Source organism: Megalobrama amblycephala, linkage group LG3, assembly GCF_018812025.1.
Source record: "Megalobrama amblycephala isolate DHTTF-2021 linkage group LG3, ASM1881202v1, whole genome shotgun sequence".
NCBI lineage: Eukaryota > Metazoa > Chordata > Actinopteri > Cypriniformes > Xenocyprididae > Megalobrama > Megalobrama amblycephala.
Window position 1 is genome coordinate 43875869 of NC_063046.1, and position 21639 is coordinate 43897507.

At 36.7% G+C, this 21639-nt stretch overlaps 2 protein-coding genes across 3 annotated transcripts in view; one reads left to right on the forward strand and one right to left on the reverse strand.

Moving 5' to 3' along the window:
- Positions 1-11431, reverse strand: part of col4a5 (collagen, type IV, alpha 5 (Alport syndrome)) — a 61843-nt gene extending 50412 nt beyond the window's left edge. For both annotated transcript variants that reach the window (XM_048185612.1, XM_048185611.1), the window contains exon 1: positions 11163-11431. In XM_048185612.1, the coding sequence (XP_048041569.1) occupies positions 11163-11240 (78 nt within the window). In that variant the 5' untranslated portion in view covers positions 11241-11431. The remainder of the gene's footprint in view (positions 1-11162) is intronic.
- A 549-nt stretch (positions 11432-11980) lies between these two features.
- The window catches only part of col4a6 (collagen, type IV, alpha 6), a 101770-nt gene continuing 92111 nt past the window's right edge, over positions 11981-21639 (forward strand). The window contains exons 1-3 of the mRNA XM_048185613.1: positions 11981-12129; positions 12267-12391; positions 12540-12585. Coding sequence (XP_048041570.1) covers positions 12381-12391; positions 12540-12585 — 57 coding nt within the window. The 5' untranslated portion in view covers positions 11981-12129; positions 12267-12380. The remainder of the gene's footprint in view (positions 12130-12266; positions 12392-12539; positions 12586-21639) is intronic.

A 21639-nucleotide genomic window follows, 5' to 3' on the forward strand; every position in this document is an offset into this window, starting at 1 on the left:
GTGACTACTAAATTGCATCAACAAAAAAACAAAACAAAACAACAAAAAAATTGTCTCATCTTCCTCTGAAGAAAGAAAATCATAGTTTGCAATGAAATGAGGTTTGAGTAAATGATCACAGAATCTTTATTTTTGGGTGAAATATACTTTTAAATGACAATCCAACACAGTACCAAAAACAGATATTGTACAACAGTAAACAAAAATGTCCTTGAAATCACAATATTATATTATATTGTATTTATAATATATTCAGTGCTGTCAATTGATTAAAAAAAGTTATTTTAATTAACAAATTAATCACATTTTTTATGTAACTAATCATGATTAATCATACCTAAGATTAAAATGTATAATATATTTTATATTATAATACATATTTGTGTGTCACACCATCGGCCTCCCAGAGAGAAACACATGGAGGTGATCATAGGATACATGCGGACCATCCTCGCTTGGCTGCTCTCTCTCTCGCTTCACCGAGCTGGACAACAGAACACAGATCATACTGTAAAGCTAGCCAAATGATGTGAAGACATTAGCATAGCTTGCCTGGCAAGGCCAGACTGATATCTTCTACAAGATATATCAGTCTGGTCAGTCCGCCCTCCGTCACGATTCGAGTCAACTCCAAAACGTACCGTGCAATCAGATTCGTTTATTTCAGTGACGCAAACAGCGTCACTCTAGTACGGCGAAAGTCCCTTCAATATCGAGCAGAGCAGACCATGTCTCTTAAAGCAGCTTCTTTTTAGCCTTTTTAAGTGAAAACATGTAGAATCTCAGTATTGATCGGGTGACTGTGTGTTTTAAAGGTACAATTTGTAAGATATTCGCAGTAAAATATCCAAAAACCACTAGGCTAGTATTATATATTTTGTCCAGCTGATTACTAACAATATCTCTAATGTTTTCAACTACTTGTAAATCATGAGAAAATTCCCATTCTAAACAGTGACACGGGGCAGCGCAGTCGCCTGTCAATGACGTCAGTTACCCTTTGTTACCGCCTTTACTGACGTAGAAACCACATGACAACAGTGTCGTGGACAAATGCGGAAGTAGTGTCTAGCGTCCAGCAAACCACTAGCTTGCTTCAAGCAGTTCCTTATTTACTTATTTACTATTATGGTGGATTGTGTTACTTATTTATGGAACATAATTACTGTTTACCATCTGCCGCTGGTTCTGTCGACAAGGACAGCTCCCGTAAACGTAAGTGTACGGGCCAACCAAACGACCCAAGAAGAGTTTGGGACAAGAGGAGAGAAAGAGCGAGGATCAATATCGGTGTTGCATTTTCTAGATGGAGAGAGCTTCGCGATAAACTTCAACTAGAAAGAGATGCCGATCTCGCTTGTGTTTTACTCGACAGGTGAGTTGTTTTGATTCGTATCTTTACAGAAAACGTATGCCATTATAACGATCAACACGATTAGTATTAAGGGCTATTATCTAGACCGTCTGATCCATAGTTTATACATTTATAAAACTTTACCTCATCCGTTAAATCCATGATTTATCTTTCCGTCTGATTGATGGCCGTCAGCGGTTGGGTAGAAGACAACAAATCCCATCATTTCACGCACCTTCTTAGCGTCATCAAACCACGCGATTGTTATTGTTTTGGTAGTGCACCCTCTAGTGGCAGGTCCTACAAATTGTACCTTTAAACAGTTTATTGAACAGCTTGATGGCCTGATACAGTGTCACACGCACACACACACACACAATTGGCAATAACACCACGTATTCTCAAATTCTTACTACAACAACGACACAAGTCATTAACGCCGCTTTCTCTAGCGGTAGCCATGTTAAACTACTCTCTGTGCTTGCCAAAAAACCCGGGGCAAGCACAATATTTACTTTTCGCTGTTGACTCTCTTGTCACTTTGCTAACGTCATATCTGCCCTTCTCTGATTGGTTTACTCCGCTTCCTGTTTGCTCGGATTTGCTCCGCCTTAGAAATCGAATTGATTCAATGGCCGACCAGACTCATCCGCAGGTACAGTGGTGAGGCTGGATTTTCCAGGCAATAGCATAGCTACTTCAGGATGTGAAAAAATGGATGCTGCATTATTTCCATTAAAGACTTTAATACGTTAAACAAAAAATATTAATCACAGAATATAACGTGCTATTTTTGACAACTATTATATTATATTATATTATAAAAAAAGTGATTTGCTGTTACACCTCGGGTGTGCATTATTTTCTAAGAATTCAATGGCCCGAAGAAATTATTCTGCTTATACTACGGTTACCACACCTCAAGACACTGTTCCGATGTTGTATTTCAAGACACTTGTCAGTTTTTTGTCCTTAAAACACTCTTGTGTGTGGGACTAATTTCTTACGCATCTCATCCCAAGACTAAGGAATAATTCCAAAATGTCATTTCAGAACTAGTAACAGAGGCTTGAGCCTTGATAGCAGACTACTACAGTTGATACAGTTATTAACGCAGTTGAGAGCGAGAGAGAGAGAGAATAAGCAGCATATGTGAATTAGCCTACCTGAGTCTGTGCATCCCTAATGGCAGCAGTGTCTCTACTAATAGCGAAACTAGTTAATCTAACGGTACCTCAAGAACCGCACAGATATTACCATGCTGGTGAGTCATGTATCTATGCTAAACTATTTTACTGATTAATTCATCAGAGCTGGGCTGACAAAATGTTTCTGTTCGAGTATGTGTCCGTATTATACAGTATGTGTGTACGTTTGAAAGAGAGAGAGAGATAGAGAGAGAGAGAGAGAGAGAGAGAGAGAGAGAGAGAGAGAGAGAGCGGGAAAGTATGCACTTTCAGGACACAATAAAAAAACCATGACAATAATTTGTCGTTTACATCCTATTGTTTACTTTATTTATTTGCTTGGTCAGTGTTGTTGTGGGTTTTGTTTCTTTTGCGGTTGTAGGCTGACGTATTGAGATAACTGAAAACATTTGGCGAAGTGATATGGGACTGCAATGCGGTCAAGACCTGCTAGAACTACTTTAGCCGTGCATTTCCCTGAAAATAATTGCACACCTTCGAACGTTGGTCAACCAATCAGATTCAAGCATTAAAGGATTAGTTCACTTTCAAATTAAAATTTCCTGATAATTTACTCACCCTCATGTCATCTAAGATGTTTATGTCTTTCTGTCTTCAGTCGAAAAGAAATGAAGGTTTTTGATGAAAACATTCCTGGATTTTTCTCCATATAGTGGACTTCAGTGGGGCCCAAATGGTTTAAGGTCAAAATTACAGTTTCAGTGCAGTTTAAAAACATTCTACACGATCCCAGATGAGGAATAAGGGTCTTATCTAGAGAAACCATCACTCATTTTCTAAAAAAAAAAAAAAAAAAATTATTTAAGTTTTAACAATAAATGCTCATCTTGAACTAGCTCTCTTCTTCTTCTCTATTAGAATTCCGGCAGTGTAGACACTGCTAAGTGTATTACTGCCCTCCACAGGTCAAAGTTTGAACTAATTGTTATATACTTGCACTAGCATATTGTATATGAGAATTTAGTTCAAACTTTGACCTGTGGAGGGCAGTAATACACTTAGCAGTGTTTACACTGCTGGAATTCAAATAGAGAAGAAGAGAGCTAATTCAAGATGAGCATTTATGGTTAAAACGTATAAAATTAAAAAAAAATGAGCGATGGTTTCTCTAGATAAGACCCTTATTTCTCGTCTGGGATCGCTGTAAACTGTAATTTTGACCCTCAACCGTTTGGGCTCCATTGAAGTCCACTATATGGAGAAAAATCCTGGAATGTTTTCATCAAAAACCTTCATTTCTTTTCGACTGAAGAAAGAAAGACATAAACATCTTGGATGACATGGAGGTGAGTAAATTATCAGGAAATTTTAATTTGAAAGTGAACTAATCCTTTACCAGCCCCGTATATATTATATTATGTGGGTCCTAAACTAAATTATGGACCATTTTTACCTCTGACTCACCAATTGAGGAGAATCACTGAGAGAGATTACTAGCATGTTTGCATAGATGGAGAGGTCATCAAACTGTCTGAACGGTTCAATGTAGAGACAGTATGTACACATGTAATGAAAGAGTATTAAATGATTAAAAATCTCATAACTGTGAAACATAAATTCTCAGCTCTTAGACAGATCCTTATTGTTTGTTGTTGTTTGCTGATTCTGAACTTGCTGGAACTGCAATGCAACAACAGATTTCTGTACCAACCCCAAAATACCCACGTGTGTGTGTCTGCCTACCACACAGGAAGGATGATAATGTAGGTTGTGTCTGGAGCAACTACAGACGTTCTCACACTCCCATTCATACTCTGCTGCAACTCCAACGTGCCTGTGCCTCAGTCTCTGTCTCAGACTGAGATGAACAGATATACAGAGCAGAAGTACATACCATCTCTACACTGAAGCGTTCGAACTGTCCAGGTAACTTCTCTCTCACCGGTCTTTGACAGTTTGATGACCTCTCCATGTCTTCACCAAACACACCAAAGTGTGTGCATGTGTTTGTTTGTGTGGTGTAAATGAACCACCACCTGAAAAAGACCCTATCTGTCAGTTTACTTAGGGTTTAACCACTGTGGTGGTGAGGCAATGGGGGAAACAGAGATTGGGTGTGAGAGGACGATCACTGTCCCGCTAATTCTAAATGGTATTTGCATCTTTTTCACACCACATTGTAAATATAACCCCCCAACAGCACACAGATGCCATTTAATCAACCACTTACTAGGCCTTCAACTAGCAATAGTTATACAGTAGCAGTTAAGACCACGTGCTATTATGTGCCACTATATTTCCAAAGGAAAAAATATCACAATTCAGAACTTTGCAATATCTCGCTTGTTGTCCTTGGAAAGCAAATGGAGTCTCTGACCTTCCCTGATGTTTCTCCTGAGAAAACATTTCCTGATATTTCTTCTCTTGAGATTCATACAATGTCTTATCAATTAATACGTTTACATGTGCTGTTAAAAATCATACTAGAGTGTTTTTTTTTTGTGTAGTGAAGCTAAAATGCAATCTAATCTAACCTGCTATCATATTTGAAGACATTTTGGGGTCAGAATGACTCAAAAAAAAAAAAAAAAAAAAAAAAAAAAAAAAAGGCTTAGGCTCACCAAGGCTGCATTTACATAATAAAAAATACTGTAAAAACAGCCTATATTGTTTTTTTATTATTATTGCTGTAATAATAATTAATGACAGCTGAATTTACAACAACCGTTACTTTTGTGTCACATGATCCTTCAGAAATCATCCTAATGTTGATTTTATACTCAAGAAACATTTCTTATCATTATCAATGTTTTACAATCGTTTTTTCTGCCTAATGTTTTTGTGGAGTCTCTTATACAATTTTCAGGATCCTCTGATGATTTGAAAGTTCAAAAGAATAGCATTTATTTCAAATAGAAATCTGCTGTAAGAATGTAAAAGTAATTACTGTAACTTTTGAGCAATTTAATGCATGAATAAAACTATTAATGTATTTAAAAAAATATTGACCCCATATTTTTGATAGCAGTGTAATGGTATAGTGCAAGCCAGTTAGACTAACTTCACAAAATCAGCAAGGTTCAGTTGGACTAAAGCGTTGCCATTTACATTATGTTTCAAAAAGTAATTTTAACTAATTTAATAATTTTAATACTTTTAACAAATTATTTTAGTCCGACTGAAACCAAACTTTTAAAGTGCATATAAAAACACTTAATATCTTAAACTGTGCTAAAAATATCTACCAAAGTATCTTCCAAACTCAAATTATCTGAGCTACACTATCCATATTTATATTTTTATATGCTTACCGTACGGCAACCATCATGTCATTTTTTTCTGTGACAAAGGCAACTGAACAATACTGAAATTTAACTGTATCAGGAGATGTTAAAGAGTATTAAAGAGCCAGGACAGACACTTGAATGCAATCTTGATACTGGCCTCTTAAAGGGTTAGTTCACTCAAAAATGAAAATTATCCTGGGGGGACCAGATTTTGAAGCCCCCAAAAATTCATCCATCCATTGTAAAAAAAAATCTGAGAGATACTGCGCAAGTCGACTTGCGTCAAATGAGTAACCCCCTGACGCGATGTATGATGCAGGATGTAGGAGTAAAGCGTAAGCCCCCTCACAACCATTGTAGCTTGGAAGAGCAAGCATTTTTTTTTAAATATATCTCCGATTGTGTTAGTTTGAAAGAAGACAGTCACATACACCTAGGATGGCTTGAGGGTGAGTAAACTAACCCTTTAACTCTCAAAACTATGGAAATCCAATTAAGACTGTCTACTTTTTTCCAGTGAGCTGTCACAGTGAGCACTGCAAGCGCTTGTGGGCCTGTTTTGAAATAAGTTTCTTGCATGGCTGCTTGTGTGCATCTCGTGATCCTCTCTCTCTCCTGCAGGTGAGATAAGACTGGAATTTGCTTGTCCTACAGAAGAGAAAGAACTATCACGAGCTGCCAACCCCCACCTCGGTCCCCATATCCTGGCATGAGACTGCAGCAAAAACCGGGCACTCTGGGTGGATATCTCTGCGCTGAATGGATGTTATGGCTGTAAAGGCAGATTACTGATGTTTGGGTTGAATTCATGGGTGTGTTTGTTTCTATGAGTCTGTTTTTTTGAGAGCTGAGGTGCTTCATCAATTCTGTCTCTAGGGGTTTTGGTGGATTCTATTACACACGTGCACAGAAACATGTGCAAAGGCACACCAACATATATGCAAATTCCCCTTTTATGTATATACAAGCAGATATATACACATCCTGGCATGTAAAAAGTGCACTTCACACACACACACACACACACACACACACACACACACACACACACACACACACACACACACACACACACATATCTGATGGAGAACACGTACAGACGCCACACATCCACCCATACATGTTCATACACCTTGACCTGCACAGTGTATGGACTCCTTCAAGTATGAAAAGTTCAAAGCAGACCCTTATGGTTCAAGTTACCAGCAAACTCTCTGACCTGGTGACACCAGTCACTCGCATGTCCAGAAGAAAAATCTCAAACATCAGAGATGATTACAGTTTCAATGTGTATATAAACTAAATAAGGAAATATTAATTACTGACAAAGGGCATTTTTGTCTTCAGCTACAATTAAAATTGACTTTCTCATGTGATACCAGATTTCACCACTAGGTGGCCAGTACTGAAAGACAGAATGGGTGGGAATTTTGGCCAGGAATTCCATTCTGCTTTGAGCTAAAAAGGCTTTGACATCGTAAAAATAGGAGAAAATCTGTTCTTTCACACTGCAATGGCTCCTCAAAGGGACAACTCATAGTTAGATCAAGCGGTATCTACCACAAGCGTTTCTAGCCTTTCATCAGTACTAAGACACAGGCCACAATAAAAAAAAAAAGTGTCCCCATATTTTGATACTCTTTTGGGGTACTGTTATGGATATAAATTGTCTTTACCTACAGTACAGAGTCATTCATGCGCATTAAAGTGCTGCTTCATCATTGACAAATGATAGAAGACGTTTGCACATTGTTTTCTACAATGGACTTTAGTTAAATATCCACATCCAGCATTCTTTTTGTTTTCCCGTTACGGTGTGAGAAACAGCTACAAACGATTCAGTGTGAGTGAACTGTCCGAATTAATCAAATTGAATTGCGAACATTTTCAGACCTTTTGCAAAACCGTCTAATTACATTAAAGGTGCATCCGAATTTGCCTTATTTATTCAACATTCTATGACGTTTTGTAGTAAATAGTGTGAGAAGTGTGTTCACACTGAAAATTAATAATAAGCGCACTTATTTAACTGAAAAAAATGTTAGACACATTATGCACTTAAAGGATTAGATCACTTTAAAAAGAAAATTACTCCATGATTTACTCACCCTCAAGCCATCCTAGGTGTAAATGGCATCTCTTCTTTCAGATGAAAGGTGCTAAAGAGGATCTTTTCGTCGACTGAGAAACCAAAGACTGTTAGTGAGTTTTTGAAATGAGCGCATGCGTAAGAACAACCCCCCTCCTTCACAGCTCATTTCGAGGGAACGCCTCCCAAAACTCGTGCACGAGTATTGGAACACGAATGTTTACCACCGGCATTCGCTGTGTCGTGTTAGTGGATTCATTATGTCGGACTCACCGCAGGTTAATCATAATCTGCAGTTGTTACTCCTGTCTCCTGACAAAAACATTGCATGCGGCGCCTGTAGAGTGTGGAAAGTTACTGGAGCGCGCAGCCGCGCAAGTCTCGCATGTCTCGCACAAGGAACGTCATGGCAGTGACTGACAAACCAGAGGGCCAATCCGCGCACGTCTTTCACAAGGAACGTAATGGCAGTGATTGACAAGCCAGAGGGCCAATCGTTTATGTGATGATCGCGTAAACGATTGGCTGATGTTTTTAAGGCCCTACCTCGTGCACAGATTATGTATATTATTAATATTCCTTTCAGTGCACATAATAAATAGTCTTTTATCACTTAGTAAAGACAGTTTCAAGTAATATTGCAAAAATATATAAAACAAAACATCCTCTTTAGCACCTTGAATACATTAGAGTTATATCAATAATCACCCTGATGCTTCTAAGCTTTATAATGGCAGTACACAGAAACCACCTGTTTGAAACTCGGGAAAGTGCATCCATCCATCTTTAACATACTCGCTTTGGGGGGTTAATAAAGGCCTTCTGAAGTGAAGCAATGCATTTGTGTAAAAAAACAAAACATATTTAACAAGTTATAATTAAAGTAAAATATCTAACTTCCGCCAGACCACCTTCTGTATTCAACTTAGGAAGAAAGTGTAACGTCTCTAGCAGTTCAAAAGGCTTACGCTATGTCCTACGCCTTTCGCATTCAACTTACTTACACAAACGCATCGCTTCACTTCAGAAGGCCTTTATTAACCCCATGGAGTTGTGTGGAGTATGTTTATGATGTATGGATGCACTTTTTGAGCTTTAAACAGGTGGTTTCCGTGCACTGTCATTATAAAGATTAGGAGCATCAGGGTGATTATTAATAAGCTAACGCCGATTGTATTCGTCTGAAAGAAGAATGTCATATACACCTAGGATGGCTTGAGGGTGAGTGAATCATGAGGTAATTTTCATTTTAAAGTGATCTAATCCTTTAACTATGGCACCATTCCTTATGTACCAAAGAGACAGGGGCAATCAGACTCCCAAGTTGGATGACAATATAATACACTAGACGGTAGAATACATTGTGCATATGTGCATAGTGTATAGAGCGTCAGTTAATTAGTTCTGATTATAAACAGACAGATGACATTAATGATTAAATATTATATTGGAAAATGATTCTTAGGTCTTTATTTGGTAATTTCCACCTTCAGGCAAGGATTTATTAATATTTTTCTGGGGACAACAGTATTTCACTGGGGCTTGTGTCCCATTAAGAAGGGTCTAGCGACACCCCTGGAATCCATCATGTTCCTGAACTAATTGCTTTGAGGCCTGTCCTGAGCATATTAACTCTCCAGTGAACAATGTCAGATTCACTATCAGTATCTTTAAAAAGCATCAATGAGCACATGCCTTAAGCAAAGAACTCTAGCCTCAAGGATATATTTTTGAAACATTACAAACATTTCAAATTTGGAATCAGCCAAAATAATCAGTACCACACACCGTCTCCCTGATAATCCACATTTGACATATGGACTGGGGGTGGTAACTATGAACTGGCATTTTTTGAAGGACTAGAGGGGTTAAGAGGTTGTGTGAACAATGGGCTGTGGTAAGATTCACTTATTGAATAGACCTGAGGGTCGTGCAATCTTGCTGGTGGGGGATGGGCGGCGCTATATGTCTAAATGCCTGTCTTGATGGCTAGCTAACTCCTCCCTCTACAAATGACAGATGACACCTTTCACCTTGTAAACTTCGAAACAGAAATTGGGCGGAACCTTAGGAGTAATATGAAAGAGCTCCAGATTCCTTATTGAGAATCAGAACAATCCAACAGCCAATCAATGGAAAGGGAAGTGCAAACTACATTCAAACTCCCTGGCAGGACTGGTGCACAACAATGCCCATTGGGAAATGTAGGAACATGATATGTTTTGTGGTAAGGTCACTAAATATGCTCTTCTGTCCCTGTTATGTGTGTATCTGTACCTCTAGGACAGGTCCCTCCCTAAACATGTCCTCACCTGTCTGTCTCCTGCTACTGACTACTCTGACATTGGGACAATGAATCGGGCAAAATTATGCCATATCTTCATATTTGTGGCATTATATCCAACCAGGTTTAAAGATACAGACAAGCAAAACAAATTGTCAGACTGATCACTCTGAGCTGTAGAGGCTGAGAAAGACAGCAAAATTGTGCAAAGTGAAAGAGTTCATATGGAAACTTTACAGATGAGAATAAGTATTCCTCATCTTTTCACATGAAGTTTGTAATGAAAAAATATCTGACATTTAATGAGTCAATAATGTCACATTTAATGTGCAAATACAACTACTGTGTCAGTAATCTGATTGCAACCTGTTCACTTATGCCAGTAAAATGTGCGCAGCAAATTGTTGGTGCAGATTAGAAACAACTGCTTAGAGAAGATATATATCATGATAACTGTGGTTAACCAATATGCAATATGCAATGAAATAAAACCTACGGATAATAAAACACATAAGCCTATATAAATAAATGAGCAAACACAACATCTACAATAATAACAAAGATAGTCCAAGAGTTATAAACAAAGTTAAAATCTGTTTGAGTGGCTCAATTTACAATTATGAATGACTGATATCTTAAATAAAATTGCTGTTGCATGTTTAACATCAGTAAAACATTTTAAAGGTACATCCTATATGTTTCTACATGCAGTTTGGTGTATTATAATGTGCAAATATGTGCACTTTCACTCAATAAAGTAGCTAGATGCAAACAAATATAGCGGATTGTATCTTTACAATATCGCATGTTTCAAATGACATGCTAGATTTCGCACTTGCTCATACCGATCTCAAAGAAACCAATAGTTCCATGTTAAAAAGTAGGCTAACCTCTGTTTATAAAGTTAAGCACAGGCGGGAGAGACTGATCCAAAAGAATCCTGACGGTTACGTTTTACTTTGTTAAGATATAGTAAATAAAAGAAGTAATGTGCACTTACCGCTCCATCTGTTTTCTGTACCTCTGTGCTTATAGTGAGGAACACCACTAACACCGCGCCGAGACTCTTTAAGTTCATACTGATTTTGAAAGAATCTGCCCTCTTAACATTGACAGTTACAACTATGGACACTTATTAAACTTATCATATTCCTCCGTTAAGCTAACTGCAAAACCAAAAAGTTTTTTCAAAAGTTAGAGAGGGATTCTTCTAAAGTCTCAAGGCTGTCCAGTGCTGGCAGCGCTCGCAATAATGTAACCGTCACTTTACTGAATCCCCCTTAACCTGCTCACCGCACTGCTTCATATCCCTCCGCCAAACACCACTGTAGATCCTCACAGACTTTGAGTTGTAACTTCATGAAACGATGAAAAGAGCCGTTTAAATGTCTTAGGGGCTTTCTTATTCGATAAACCATTAATATAAACCATTTTACTCGCTTTTTTTATTTTAAATATATAAGGAGATTTGGAGATTTGATGTCGTGGCGGAGGACACATCACAGACAAATATTGAAATTAAATATATATAGTTTCAATACGTACATTATTTTTCGATGCAGTTATTAAAATAGAGTGGTGTAACTATATAAGATATCACATGTGTATAATTTAAGTTCACTTTTTACCCAATAGTTCTACTTGCTGCAGTCCCATTTATAGGGACGCATGTCTGTTTGGAGTCACTTGATTTTCTCTCTGATCAATTTATGTGTTCATGTAATTTTCATAATGTTTGTTTTGTTATGTCCAGTCTTGTGTGAGACATACATTTAATGATATTTTAGCTTACATGAGTGGTACGCTGTTTACTGATAAGATTGTGGTTGTTATCTCGCTGTTTGTTTAGAGGCGAAAGCGTGAGGCACGGGTGATTGACAGGTGAAGATCCCGCCCTCTTTTCGGAGCTCAGGCACTTGCAGCGGTGCGTGAATCTACTCTGCCGCGAGGACAAGCAGAAGTTTCTTGTGAGTGAACTCTTATTCTCAGAGGACAAACAGAAGCAAAACTTTAAAAAATAAGTGTAGCATATGGAAAATAATATTTCAATCTCTCGTTTAATTGTTTATATTTATATCCTTATCTCACTTCTTGTCCTCCGAAGTGGACGAACCGCTCACCGGATTCTCAAATGAATAGGTTTGAAGCCATTAACAGAGGCTTACTGTGAAGACGCGAAGAGGATACATTAGATGCGTTTTCCTCAAAGCTTTGCAAAATGAGGCTTTGGTGAGTATATTTATATGTTATTAAGCGTGGTTACACATTCAGACACTTGAATGTTATATAGTCAACTGTCAGTTTTAGTCAGCCGAGTAAAATAAAGCACATATTTCTCGCTGGCACATATGATGGATTTGTTCATCTCCCTCCACAGGACTTTTGTGTTACCTGTTGTCTTGTATGCAGTATCTGCTCAAGGGGTAAGTGTGCTATTATTATTAAAAAACACTTCAACTCTTACTGAATATAAGTGCATTTCCCCTTGATTAATGTCACCAAAGATGATTTGTTCATTTGTTATTTAACTGAACATCTAAGTTGTTTTTGGTACTAGCCTATAGGTACATCTGGCATCATATTTTCCAAACACATTTGTATGTATTTTACAAGCCATAATCACTTGATACAACCTGAAGATTAGTGTGCCTTGTTAAATTTGTCAGATGTCAAGAGCTTACAATGGTTAGTTTCAGCTGTGAATTCATTTTTAAATCAATGTAAAACCTTGTTTGATTTGTGAAATGTCTCTGTACTCTCATCACCAAACTGACAAAACACTCCTCCTCCTAATTAATATGCAAAGTACCCTGTTTCTCTGCCATGCCCATTTACCCAGTTAGTACCCTATTGACATTCACTATTCTAATTAGTGCATTAGTCATGGATATTTAAATATAAGCATCTGTTTTGTTCTTCCTCTGTTTTGCTTTTATTATGCATAATTTATGATGCATTTATCATCTTTGGCTCATGTTGAAGAAATTGTGGCTGTATACCTTGAAATCTTTTTTTAGTAGCTAAAGTGAAATCTTTAAAGATTAGTCGAGTCATCAAATTGAAAATGTGCAAGTAATAAGGTGCATATTTAATTGTTTCATATAAGGTGATTGTATAGACTTGAGTTATGAAAAGGTGTGTCTTAAGGTAATTTGAAAGTAAGTTGTGATTTTGCTTTTCTGATTGTGCATATGAGTTTATTTAACCACGACCCTGTATATGGGCCCTGTATATGGAAAATGCAATTAATACTGGCAGTTACTGGGAATAATTGTAGATGGCATGATTAGAGAATATATGCATGACATGCATGATATGCAGACCTATCAAGTGGCTGCATTTTGGATGTGCCCAATCAGAGGTGAGGTTTGTGCAGGTGGGATAGTAAGTAGTGGCAGTAGTCTAGCCATGAAATAATTATAGCCTGCTGCACTAACAAACAGCTTAGCAGAGTAGTAATTAATGGAGGGCTGAATTTTCCTCATGTTCCTTGTGTAGCGTGAAGCAGGAAGATGGTTGCTTCAGTGTGGTCCACTCCACAATGGCGAGTGGGACATCTAGGAGTCAACTAGGACATTGTGTATGAGAATGGAGAAAAACATTTGGAGGTCTTGACTATATATTGAAGAGGAGTTAATTTGTGTTGAAAAAATATTATTTTTTTATATAAAATAATTGAATAATTCTTATTTAAATTAGCTTTTGTTTTAATGACCATAGTGAAAGGACACTTCCCCAGAATGCCAATACTTGTAGAATTTATTTGAATTCCACTTTCTGTAATTCTGATTCAAATTCCATTTCAACTTCCTGCATGGCTTGGCCCATTCAAACTCACACCAATGAACTGAAAGGGAACCAATTCTTAAATTTTGAGTTTTGCACAGCTGTGGTTAGAGCTGCACATTTCTGAATAAATTGACACCTTTTTGTTTAAAATAAAGATCACGATTCTAAATAGACAATGAAACAAAATAACATGTATGACAAAATGTTAATTGCTGCAGTCTATTTAATTTTTTTTTAATTATTTAAAATGATTTTTATTTAAAAAAAAATTATTTGAAAAAAATTATTTACTGTTTACACAACACCGTTTTCAACTAAAAATTGGGAAATTCATTTACACGACAACGGCATTTTGGTGGGGCGAAAATGTAAACTTTTGAAAACGTGTTTCAAAGTGGAAGTTTTTGAAAACAATATCATCTCTGTGTAAACTGCAAAAACGTGAATCTGTGAAAACGGTGATGTCATGCACATGCGTATTTACATGTTTAGCCTATCCACCTTATTTGTCAATGCGGAATTAAGGTATTTTTGTTAATGTGTGAGATTTATTAGCCGCTGTTGGGAAATAATGAGAAGAATATCAAAGTGCAGTAAACTATAAAAATAAGGTGGATAGGAATGTGCTTTTGGTGCGAGTGCTCTGTAAAAGAATGCATATGTGCAGTCTTTACAAAGTGACATCGCCAACTACTTGTCTGGCATGTGTAATACAGCGTTTTTAATCATTTTTGTGGATCCGTGCGAACGGAGATTGTTTTGATAACGTTATCATCTGTACAAAGAAAAAACATTTTTTTAACAGTCACTTGTCACCACCTACTGGTCTAACAAATCGATACAATCTTTATTTGAAGCGTCAACTTATTTTCAAAATTTACTCTATTTGGATCACTTCCGTAGTCATCAGTGTTTATATCCGAACAATAAACGTTTATTCCAGTACGTCTGTGATAATTTAATACTATAACACAAATAATGATACTGTGTGGTTAAAAAATTTTGTGAAGCCGTTTTGCAGATCTGAATGTTCGCTGTGAGATCATACTTGTCAAAGGTTTAGTAGACAACTGAATCTTTGTCATTTAAGAATAAGTTGCTGATTTTTTTTTATTTTGTCAAGAGGCTGTGTTTGTTTAGGGTGAAGGTTGCCAATCTTAGTTTTAACAGCACATTTAATTTGTCGTAATACGATTGCGTGGGTGTTTGAATCAAGATTTCTGATTGTTTAACGATTAAGTGTACAGCTCTTCCGGTGGTATATAAAATCAGAGACGTATTTCAATCACATGTAGATGCATATGAAGTGCTTGTTAATACCAACTGTACCAACTGCTTGTTAATACCAACTAAACTCTTTTTTCACTTAGGGGTAAAAAAAAGTTTCAAATATTTTTTCAGCGATATACTGTTAGCGAATATTCTGACATTGTACATGCTGCTGAGAGTGGCATTTATATAAATATGTAAATATGTGCTGTGCACTTTCACTCTCAATAAGGAAAATAAACACACTACAAAAATGACAGCGGTGAGAAAACAATATTTAAGAAAGCATCTGATCATGTTTGCACAAGCTCTGCGATTCGGCAATCAAGTCACACCACATTTATATATAGTACTTTATACAATTGATTGCTTTAAAGCAAGCAGCATTAAGCTATCAGTAATAAACATGAAAAACAGTGTCAGTGTTTCTTTTCAATGTCTAAAGAATTGTTTGGGAAGTAAAAGTCAGCTTAGTAAACATTTTCTGGACAGTGACCCAATTTTCTTTTACGGAAGAAGATTAGGGCCAAGTAATAATAAAAAAAATAAAACCATCTCGAGATTAAAGTTGTTAAATTTCGAGAAAAAAATCATTAAATTTCGAGAAAAAAGTCAAAATAAAATGTTGAGAATAAAGTCATTAAATTACGAGAAAAAACTCGTTAAATTTCAAGAAAAAAGTCAAGATAAAATGTTGAGAATAAACTCATTAAATTACAAGAAAAAGTCGTTAAATTATGAGAATTTAACAACATTTTTCTCATTTAACAAATTTGTTCTCGTAATTTAACGACTTTTTTCTCGTAATTTAATGACTTTATTCTCAACATTTTATCTCGAATTTTTCTAGAAATGTAACGAGATTTTTCTCGTAATTTAATGAGTTCATTCTCAACATTTTATCTCAACCTTTTTCTCGAAATTTAACAAGTTTTTTCTCTTAATTTAATGAGCTTATTCTCAACATTTTATTTCGACTTTTTTCTCGAAATTTAACACGTTTTTTCACGAAATTTAACAACTTTAATCTCGAGATGGTTTTATTTTTTTATTATTGCTTTGTCCTAATCCTCTTCCGAATTCTTTAAACGACTCTTAATGTAGACATCACTTTAACTCTATTTAGATGCTTGTAGAGGGTCAGACTTCCAACATCATTCAGATAAGGTCATCAAGAATGAGCAGAGAAGTTCTTAAGAGTCTTTGATGGGGGTCAATACAGAGGTCAGGGTGAATGGTTTTACCATTCCTTTTTTCTACGGGCAAGAACAATCAATCTTTATTCCAGTGTGCTGTCATTTAACAGCAATTGTAAGCTTCTACATAGGTTTTAAATGGGTAATTGGCCCAAATTCTTCAACTGGATTATGAGGGGCAAGGCAATACAAGGAGCCAGGTAATAGTGAACTGGTGAAATATAGCCTGTCTCAAGGCTTTAGAGAAGACTTTAGAAAATGAAACTTTTGAGCTGTAAAATATCATTCGCAGTTTATTGCTTTTAGTGTAATTTGTCATTCATTAAAAATTTACTAGCAAATCAGAGGCTGGTATCTAGTTGGAAGCACCAGATTAAAGATTACCCTTTTCAAAGTGAATTCTCACTCTTTAAATTGCACACCAGGAAATATGTTTTGTAAACATCTAGAGTCTGTGTATTTGATAATGCTTTTGCATGATATCGTGAACCAAGTGGGGTAGCGGATCATATGTTTATATTCTAATGTATGAAATATTCACTCCATATCTTTTACTTTTATATATACACAGATAAGCAAACTTGTCATTCCTGGCAGGTCTCACCCAAACACTTTTTCTGGTTATTGAAAATAATCTAAGTCTTATTGGCAAAACAGTCAGTTATATCTAATAGCCTTTCTGAAACAGACTCATAGTGTTTGTGAGTGTCTGCATAGTTTGATAAGCCTTTTTGATGTCTTCTATAGCACAGCTTGAAAGAAACCACAGCGGAAATATTTGGATTATAACTACCTCTCAAACACCATATCAGCAGAGAGAGAGAAAGAGATATAGGGGTTTATGCGGTCTAGATAAACATGAATGCGTGTTAAAGCACTTTAGCTGAGGGATTTTGTGCTCGGGAACTGTTACATAGATAATGTTTCAGTATTTTAACTATGCCAGAGGCAATGGATTCCAATAACAAGGTGTTCATAGTGAAAGGCATCATTTTCCTTTAAAATTCACTAATGCGTAGACTCAAAATGGGCTTGTGTGGAAAATGTAATATAAAATATCATGAATTTTATCATGTAAAATAACTGCTTGCTTCGGGTATGGGAATAGGGTATGGATTAATGTTGAGAAAAAAAACAAGCATGACTAATCTTTATTGCCATTTAATAAACAGTCTCTGAGAAACTGTTGTGCTTTTTGTCTAAATATTGTCTTAGTGTTATCACAGAGGACACCCCATACTTTCTCCCCCATGAAAAATTCCTGGGCTGCCTGGTAAAACGTGTTGAGAGTTCGCTTTTCCTTGCTGCAGGTGTCGCTTTCTAGAACATTCCTCCAGGTCAAACCGAGACACTTTGTGATTGCTTTGTGATTTGTTAGCGCTCCTCCCTGTTTGAAACTTCCGTGGGGCACAAATTCTGTATGTCCTTTCATCGATTTAAAAGCTTTCATACAAGCCTCCGAGCTTGAATGTTTATGGCCCTCTATTGGATATTAGGTTAAGAGGATTGAGATGAGTTTTCAATAGGATTAAGGGCATGATGGAGAAGATTCCTGCATCTCTGTTTGTTGTATGTATGTTTAGTAATAAATTAAATAGCAACATAGCAAGCTGTCATTTAACAGATAATTTTATAGCTATTTACTGTAGTCTGTGAAGTCCCCCTAGAGTGAATACCTATAGAGAAAATTCATTCATTCATTCATTGTATTCGCATTGTTTCCATCCACATCAGTTTCCATCCCATTAAAGTCCTTAAGCATTCTGTTTATTCTTCTTCTAGTCCTAAATTTATTGCTTTCACTATCTCATTGTTTACTTTGTCGTCCATCCATTTTCGTTTTAATTTTTTCCTGAGACTAAAGATAAAGATTTGAGCTTTTGTAGTTTATTTTCCAGGAGGCTTCATTTCCTGTTCCCTTGTCTTTTACAGTTTCTGTCTTTGCCTCATTAGATCTGGTTTAGTAACTAAGAGGAAATTAAGTTAATCTTAATGTCAGTGAGAGATTTACTCCTTACATGGCCTGCTTTTACTGTACAGAGGCTTGTGGTTGCACATGAGAGGGATTTCTCAGATCCGCACATGTTCATAGTGCCAAAAAGAGAACATTTGACTGCTTTTTCATCCTTCATGAGGATGGATAGCAGGCTGTATGTGGATCTGTGTATGTTTGTGGGACCACGTGTGTGGGCTAGCTTTTATTGCTTCACTCATCTCAAGCCAGACTCTTCTAGAATGTCCTGCAGTCACAATCAAACAACATAAGTATAAATCACAGCTTGCTACTACAACACTTTCATACATGTTGTAAAGACCTGCTGAGTGTCCCTCACCGTCTCCATTTCTGTCCCTCCTATAGTTTTGCATGGTCACCTTTTTTCTTCGCTTATGGGCTCTCTTTCTCTTTATATCTTCTCTTTATTTCTCAGTACACTGATCTCCCTCTTTCTGTATCTTCTTATTGAACTTTTCAAATCATGCAGCAAATAGCACAGTCCAAAAGTGTCAATAATAAATACCAGAGATTTGGGAGATTAAAGTCTCAGAGGTGTTGACAGATGCCTCCTCCACAGCTGATTTAAGAGAGTGACAGGAGATGCCAGTGACATTTTTGTCTTTGTCTTGCCATCAGCTCTGCACGTATGATAGAGCTCACTAAGATCCATGTTCACTCATGTTCAAAGCAGGCAAAGGGTCAAAGGTTACTCTACGGAAACAGAGTGAGAATGTGTGGAGAGGGCATCTTAAATTTTTTTCCGTCACTCACGGGTTTTTAAATAGAAAAAAGAGGGAGGAAAGGACATAGGAATGGAGAAAAGAATACTAGATTTTTTAAAAATGTACATTTTAACCTTGAATATTTTAGTAATGTAGCAAATGATAGGGTTCCCAGCTTCCCTGTATAGCTTACAGCATTAGTTGAGAGATTTTTTTTCCTTAAGAAGAATGTATATGAATCAATATCGAGATTGAATTGAATCAAAATCAAATCAATTTGTGAAATTTGTGCCAACCAGCCCTAATTGCTAGTTGGTTTGGTACTGGCAAGTAAATCAAGAGGATTTTTTCCCTCTTTATCGTCCAGTCACCTCTCCTCAATAAGCTGCATAAATCTTAGTATGAATGTTACGTGAGAGTAGAGATTTAAACGGCCTTAAGTAAGAGCAGTAGTTTTAGTGATTCTTGCATTCTTTTAAGAAAAAAAAAATAAGATGGGACATGAGACATGGGGAATCTACATGTAGAATGATGAGCAAATGCTGTTCTGACATGGAGAGCACATGGAGAAATACATAGATGAAAGATTGATGGATTGATGGAAGAAAATACTAATTCCCCTTAGGGTTTAAGGAGAGTCTTTTTCCAGTTGAAGAGGGCCCCCTTTTATCGTAACATATAGATAGGTTTATGATTATGTTGTTTTAGTTCATTGTACATGTCTTACACCATTGTACATGTCACTGCTTTTTTCGCTCAGTTTTCCTTTCATGTGTTGTTGGTTGGCTTGCTTTCACTCATTCTTTCAATTCTTTCATGTACCCCACCCTTCTCTGTCATCTATATAACCTTCACAGTGAATTGACACCCTCAGGGCAAATCCCCCAAGCACACGTTTATTCATCTAAAAGTGAATGGTGAAATTATTGTGAAAAAGTCTGATATAGACTTAAAAAAAGAAGCACACTAATATTTACTACTTGCAGTAATCGTAAGTATTGTCAGTAAGCAAGTAAATATTGCATTCATACATGCAGTTACTCGTTGTTGTGCTGCAAGAAAGCCTGTAAATTGGGAATGGCTCTGTTTATACATCTGTGTTTGGTCTTCCCTCCCTCTCTACAGGACTACATCATCCTTTCTACCCTCTGTTGTTTTTTCCACATATCTATTGTGCAGTATCTCTTTAATTCCTCCCTCATTCTTTACCTATGATGTGTCCACCTGTGAATCATATAGTTTTCTGTAGTTTAATGCCAACAGCGCAAATGTACCCTTGTCTATATTTTGTTTGAGCATGAGCCATCTTGTAGTGCCACTGGAAACAGCATAAGGTACCAGGAGTAATATGACCATGATGGATATTTTCACTTTTTTGATAAATATATATTTTTTTTTACAAAATTATGAGAAAATAATTGAGAAAATACTTTTTTGAAAATACTAATTATGAATGTTTCATAGCAAAGCATATATGTTGATGTTATTCTAAAGCCCTCCGTTTCTTTTTCTTAGGACTCTCTCTTTGTCTTTCTCTCTCTCATTAACTAACCACCCTTGCTTATCAACAGAGCAATTTGCTCCATATTTTTTTGCTCCATATACTCTGGGTGGCCAGTGTAGAAACAGAAAGATGAAATTTTTTGTTTAGACAAGTTCCGTTTTTCAATTTAAATTCTATTGGCATTTACTCACTGTCATGTCGTTCCAAAGCTGTATGACTTATATGGCACACAAAAGAAGATATTTTGAAGAACACTGAGGTCTAAATAACATTGGACGCCATTTGACTTATTTCTAATGACTTACTAATTTAACTTAAATATTCAGAACAGAAAAAAAAAAATAAACATAAATTATACTGTCATTCATTATAAACGGCAGGCCTGAACAAATTTATACAAAGCCAGACTGAAACTACTGGCTTGTGGGAAATGTACTTTACAAATAAACCTGGGCTCACACACCTCTCATTCCGCACAAATCCAAATGTGTGCTTTGTGCCTGTTTTGTGTGCTTGATTTTCATTGCATTACGTAAGTCACTTTGGAATATAAGTCGCAGCATGTTTCAGATGTTAAAAAAATGTGAATTTGTGTAATCCAGAAAATATAGTACTGGTGAAGCTTTCCTTAGCAAACACCTCTGTAAAGCTCAAGCATCAGCCATTATAGTATTACAGTATAATCTACTGTAGCATAGTTTAGCTTAGCAGGGTCAAGTACTATCATGTGTAAAGCATAGAAAGTATGTGCGACAGTATTTTTAGATTAGAGATCATTTTAGTGGAAATATAAATGGCTGCAATCTTTTGGAGTTTCAGTGCACTTCATCGCTCGCGGATGTTAAGATGGAATGAAAAACCGTAGACGTCACTCTCCCTCAAGAGCTCAGCCCCGGAGCTAGACATTCCCATGATGGCATTCTCAAATCTGTGACAGGGGCAGGCCTCAGCGTAGTCTCCAACCGTTGGCTAAGCAGTTGAACCCCCTCACCTGCACATCC